General features: G+C 38.0%; 1 protein-coding gene across 1 annotated transcript in view; it reads right to left on the reverse strand.

Moving 5' to 3' along the window:
- Positions 1 to 5,295: 5,295 nt before the first annotated feature.
- Positions 5,296 to 6,079, reverse strand: part of LOC120869739 (olfactory receptor 10C1-like) — a 38,722-nt gene continuing 37,938 nt past the window's right edge. The window contains exon 2 of the mRNA XM_040249015.1: positions 5,296 to 6,079. Coding sequence (XP_040104949.1) covers positions 5,296 to 6,079 — 784 coding nt within the window.

The following is a 6,079-nucleotide window of genomic DNA, read 5'->3' on the forward strand; positions in this document are numbered from 1 at the left end:
CTCAGTGATCAATGCAAAGAAATAGGGGAAAACAATAGAATGGGAAAGACTAGAGATTTCTTCAAGAAAATTAGAGATACCTAGGAAACATTTCATGCAAAATGGGCACAATAAAGGACAGAAATGGTGTGGGCCTAACAGAAGCAGAAGGTATTAAGAAGAGGTGGCAAGAATACACGTAAGAACTATACAAAAAAGATCTTCAAGACCCAGATAACCATGATGGTGTGATCACTCACCCAGAGCCAGAAATCCTGGATGCAAAGTCAAGTAGGCCTTAGGAAGCATCACTGTGAACAAAGCTAGAGGAGGCGATGGAATTGCAGTTGAGTTATTTCAAATCCTAAAAGATGATGCTGTGAAAGTGCTGCACTCAATATGCCAGCAAATTTGGAAAACTCAACAGTGACCACAGGACTGGAAAAGGTCAGTTTTCATTCCAATCCCAAAGAAAGGTAATGCCACACAATTGCACTCATCTCACATGCTAGTAAAGTAATGCTCAAAATTCTCCAAGCCAGGCTTCAGCAATACATGAACTGTGAACTTCCAGATGTTCAAGCTGGTTTTAGAAAAAGCAGAGGAACCAAAGATCAAATTGCTAACATCTGCTGGATCGTGGAAAAAGCAAGAGAGTTCCAGAAAAACATCTATTTCTGCTTTGTTGAATATGCCAAAGCCTTTGACTGTGCAGATCACAATAAACAATGGAAAATTGTGAAAGAGATGGGAATACCAGACCACCTGAGTTGCCTCTTGAGAAACCTATATGCAGGTCAGGAAGCAACAGTTAGAACTGGACATGGAACAACAGACTGGTTCCAAATAGGAAAAGGAGTTCGTCAAGGCTGTCTATTGTCACCCTGCTTATTTAACTTATATTCAGAGTATATCATGAGAAACGCTGGGCTGGGAGAAGCACAAGCTGGAATCAAGATTGCCAGGAGAGATATCAATAACCTCAGATATGCAGATGACACCACCCTTATGGCAGAAAGTGAAGAGGAACTAAAAAGCCTCTTGATGAAAGTGAAGGAGGAGAGTGAGAAAGTTGGCTTGAAGCTCAACATTAAGAAAACAAAGATCATGGCATCTGGCTCCATCACTTCATGGGAAATAAATGGGGAAACAGTGGAAACAGTGTCAGACTTTATTTTTCTGGGCTCCAAAATCACTGCAGATGGTGATTGCAGCCATGAAATTAAAAGACGCTTACTCCTTGGAAGAAAAGTTATGACCAACCTAGATAGCATATTCAAAAGCAGAGACATTACTTTGCCAACAAAGGTCCGTCTAGTTAAGGCTATGGTTTTTTTCAGTCGTCATGTATGGATGTGAGAGTTGGGCCATAAAGAAAGCTGAGTGCTGAAGAATTGATGCTTTTAAACTGTGGTGTTGGTTGGAGAACTCTTGAGAGTCCCTTGGACTGCAAGGATATCCAACCAGTTCATCCTAAAGGAAATCTGTCCTGAATATTCATTGGTGAAACTGATGCTGAAGCTGAAACTTCAATGCCCACCTGATGAGAACTGACTCATTGGAAAAGACCCTGATTCTGGGAGAGATTGAAGCTGGGAGGAGAAGGGGATGACAGAGTTTGAAATGGTTGGATGGCATCACTGACTCTATGAATATGAGTTTGAGTAAGCTCCAGGAGTTAGTGATGGACAGGGAGGCCTGGCGTGCTGCACTCTATGAGGGTGCAGCAGAAGAGTTGGACACGACTAAGCAGTTGAACTGAACTGATGTCTTATTCTGTGCTGTACCTCAAGTGAAACCAGAAAAAGAGAATCTGTAATACGTAGGAGCTATGACTCCTGTGTGATACCTCCAGGAGCTATGACTTTTGGTTGAGCAATACAGGCAACCTCATGTTTCTCAGCTGCTGCTGCTGCTAAGTCACTTCAGTTGTGTCCGACTCTGTGCGACCCCATAGATGGCAGCCCACCAGGCTCCCCCATCCCTGGGATTCTCCAGGCAAGAACACTGGAGTGGGTTGCCATTTCCTTCTCCAATGCATGAAAGTGAAAAGTGAAAGTGAAGTCACTCAGTTGAGTCTGACTCTTAGCGACCCCATGGAATGCAGTACTCCAGGTCTCCCTGTCTATCACCAACTCTCAGAGTTTACTCTTTCTCATGTCCATTGAGTCAGTGATGCCATCCAACCATCTCATCCTCTGTCATCCCCTTCTCCTCCCACCCTCAATCTTTCCCAACATCAGGGTCTTTTTCAATGAATCAGTTTTTTGCATCATGTGGCCAAAGTATTAGAGTTTCTGCTTTAGCATCTGTCTTTCCAATGATTATACTCTATTAAAAATTATTACAAGAAAATGGCTATAGTTGACCGTGTTATACAATATAGTCTTGTTGCTTGTCTATTTTATACAGTTTGTATCTATTAATCCCATACTTACTCCTATCTTGCCCCTCCTTTCCCTCTTTCCTTTGGGAATCTCTAGTCTGTTCTCTATATTTGTGAGTTTGTTGTTACATACATTTGTTTTATTTTTTTAGATTCCAATAGAAGTGATGATATGGAGCGTTTGTATCAATATTTCTCTCTCTCTCTCTCTATATATATATATATATATATATATATATCTCCTTTATCTCCTTTATGCATTCAAATGTTGATGAACAGTAAGGTTGCTCTCATGTCTTGGCAAGAAGATGCTGCTATGAACATTGGACTGCATGTATCTTTTCAAATTAGTGTTTTTTTTTTTTTTCCTTCAGATGTATCCCCAGGAATGGAAATCCTGGATTGTAGTATATGTTGTATTTTAGTTTTTTGAGAAACCTCCATAATGTTTTTCATAGTGACTGCACCAATTTACATTCCCATCATGAGGAATTTTCTTTTCTCCACATCCTTGCCAACGTTTGTTGTGCATACATTTTTTTGATGATAGCCATTCTGATGAGTGTGATGTAACATCTCATTCTGGTTTTGAGTTACATTTCACTAATAATTTGTAATGTTGATCTTTTAATGTGCTTGTTAGCCATCTATATGTCTTCTTTGGAAAAATGTCTATTCATGACTTCTGCCCATTTTTTTGATTGCATTATTTGTTTTTTTTTTTGATACTGAGTTGTATTTATATGTTTTGGATATTAATCCCATACCAGTCGTATCATTTGCAAATATTTTCTCCCACTTAGTAGGTTGTATTTTGGTTATGAATAATTGTTTTCTTTGCTGTGAAAAAGCCTTTAACATTAATTAGGTCCAATTTGTTTGTTTGCTTTTTTTTCTTTTGCCTTAGCATACAGTTTTAAACAAATATGGCTGTGATTTTACTGAAAGAGTGTTCTGCCTATGTTCTCTTCTAGAAGTTTTATGGTTTCTGGTTTTACATTTAGGTCTTTAACCCATTTTGAGTATACTTTTGTATACTCACAAAATATACTTATTTGAGTATATATTTGCATTTTGTATATGATGAGTGGAAATGTTCTAATCTTATGCTTTTACATGTAACCTCCCAGTTTTTGATATTTTTGAACTTATAAGACTTTACAAAATTAGTAAACCAAGCAAAAATGATCATGCTATACAAATTGTTTTTACTTGCTTTAGTTTTAATAATCATTTTTCTAGATTAATAAACACTTTGAATAGTGATCTCTAATGCCTGCATATAATTCCTGCCTATTTCTATAGCATAATTGTTAAAGTTATTTTTTCATGTTCAGATTCTTTCCATTTTTTGTTAATTGCACACAGATATAAATAAAAACTGCAATATATTATGTTTTGGTCTTCAATGAATTATATAGCTTTTGGTAAAATGTGTCCAGTAAAACAAATCTTGGTCATTAGTGAACATCATTACCATCCCCTAATCGTAGCATTATTACATCTTCTTTTTCTTTTTCAGCTTTATTGAGATAAAATGGAAAAAATTGTCAAGAGTTAAAACTTAAGGTGGATAATGTGATGACTTTATATATGTGTTCATCATGAAATGATTGCCAAAATCAAGTTAAATAACATCACCTAACATAGATATCTTTTGTGTATGTGTGTGGTAGGAACACTTAGGTCTACTCTCTTAGCAAGTTTCAAGTATACAATACAGTATTATTAACTACAGTCAGCATGCTATATGTTAGATCACTAAAATTTATTCATCCTATTTGTAAGTTGTCATGGCAGCAGAGTTCTCCATTCCTGTCATGTTATCACTACTGTATGGGCAGTTGCTAAATCCTTAGACCACAGCTCTTCCCCAAGGACTAGAGTTCAAATCCAAGATAATTTCTTCTACAGATGCCTTGAGATACTAGATTTTGTTGTAACTATGTTCATTTCTCTTAAGAGCAAGTTTTGGATAATTTCCAAATATATCCTGCCAGGATTCATCTGCACACTTGTACATGTTGTAAATTACATAAAATCATTAACATTATTTATATTAATTATTTTAAGCTCAGTTTTCTTCTTCCATCCTTGAATTTAAATATGATTTCTCTTTCTTTTCAAAAACATTTTTTTCTATGGGGACTCTTGGTAAAAATTTCTCATGCTTTTCTTTTAATATTCTGCCACAATTACCTCTGAATTTTAAGAGTTTGCTTTTTTGAATGTTTACACATTTTTATAGTATCCACAACTCATAAAAGAATTATTTGACTACTTCATATACCAATAATTAAGGATGAAGAATTTAAAACATTTTTATGGAAGAAAGTCATGAACATCATAGAGTTATTAGGGAATTAAGAGTCACGTAGGACTGGCATATGTGAGAGCGCTACCCTAGTGACCATGGCAGAAGTCACATTGACCTCTCAGAGGAGAGAAAATGCCTGAGAGTATGGAGTGAGAATTTCCTAGGCTTCTGAGATATAATCTGGTATTTTATACTCTAAGCCTGTACTTTAGCCTAGACTGAAATGTTTTAGAAAGCCAGTCTAGTATTAGATTCACTTATTAAAATTCACGGGTAGCCAATTTTCTCTCAGAATTTGGCAATCAGAACTTTTGCTATAAGAAGAGAACTATCTCCAAAATTAAAATCACTGTTACTAAAGAAGTTTCTTAAAAAACACCTTGACAAGTACAGAGTTTCCTTCCTTCCTTTCTGTCTTCCTTCCTTCTCCCCACCAACCTCCTACACTCCCTCTCTCCTTCTCTCCCTCTTTCTTTCTTTCTCTCCTTCCACCCTTCCTTCCTCCCTCCACGCTCCCTCTCTTTATCCCTACCTCTGTCTGTCTTTCTTTTTTTCCTTCCTCTGAGGTTGAGTGTGCATCTTTTTCAAAGAAATTTGTGTGGTCCTTTGGTATCTACCCGTGAGTCAAAACATTTTTCTTGCCCAGAGTTCTCTGAAGAGCTGTCTTGACTTCCTTGTTCCTTAAGCTGTAGATGATAGGATTGAGCATGGATGTCACCACAGTATAGAAGAGGGCCAGGAGTTTATCTACCCCAGGTGAATGGCTAGCCTTGGGCCTCAAGTAGGTGACAGATGCTGAGCCATAGAAGAGTGTTACTACCAGTAGGTGGGAAGAACAGGTGGAAAGAGCTTTTTGACGGCCTTCAGGGGAGGGCATGACCAACACAGCAGCTAGAATTCTGCCATAAGAAGCAATGATTAATAAAAATGGACTGGAAATGCAAAGAATGGCTGCAACAAAGACTGCAGCTTCATTATGGGATGTATCCCCACAGGCTAGTGCCAGAATAGGTGGGAGATCACAGAAGAAGTGGTCTATTTCACAGGGGCCACAGAAGTCTAAAGAAAAAATATAGTTGGTTTGGCCCAAGCCTACTATGCAACCCACTCCCCAAGAAACCATTGCTAAATGGATACACACTCCACGACTCATCCGTGTTGTATAGTGAAGCGGGGAGCATATGGCCATATAGCGATCAAAAGCCATGGCTGCCAAAAGACAACACTCACTGATACCAAATAATGTAAAGAAAAACATCTGTGTAGCACAACCCTCCCGAGAGATTCCTCGGGCCTCACTCACAAAGTTCTGCAACATTTTGGGTATGGTAGAACAAGTGTATCCAATCTCCAAGAGAGACAAGTTGGCCAGGAAGAAGTACATGGGGGTATGGAGG

The sequence above is a fragment of the Oryx dammah genome, unplaced genomic scaffold, assembly GCF_014754425.2.
Source record: "Oryx dammah isolate SB20612 unplaced genomic scaffold, SCBI_Odam_1.1 HiC_scaffold_11, whole genome shotgun sequence".
Classification (NCBI taxonomy): domain Eukaryota; kingdom Metazoa; phylum Chordata; class Mammalia; order Artiodactyla; family Bovidae; genus Oryx; species Oryx dammah.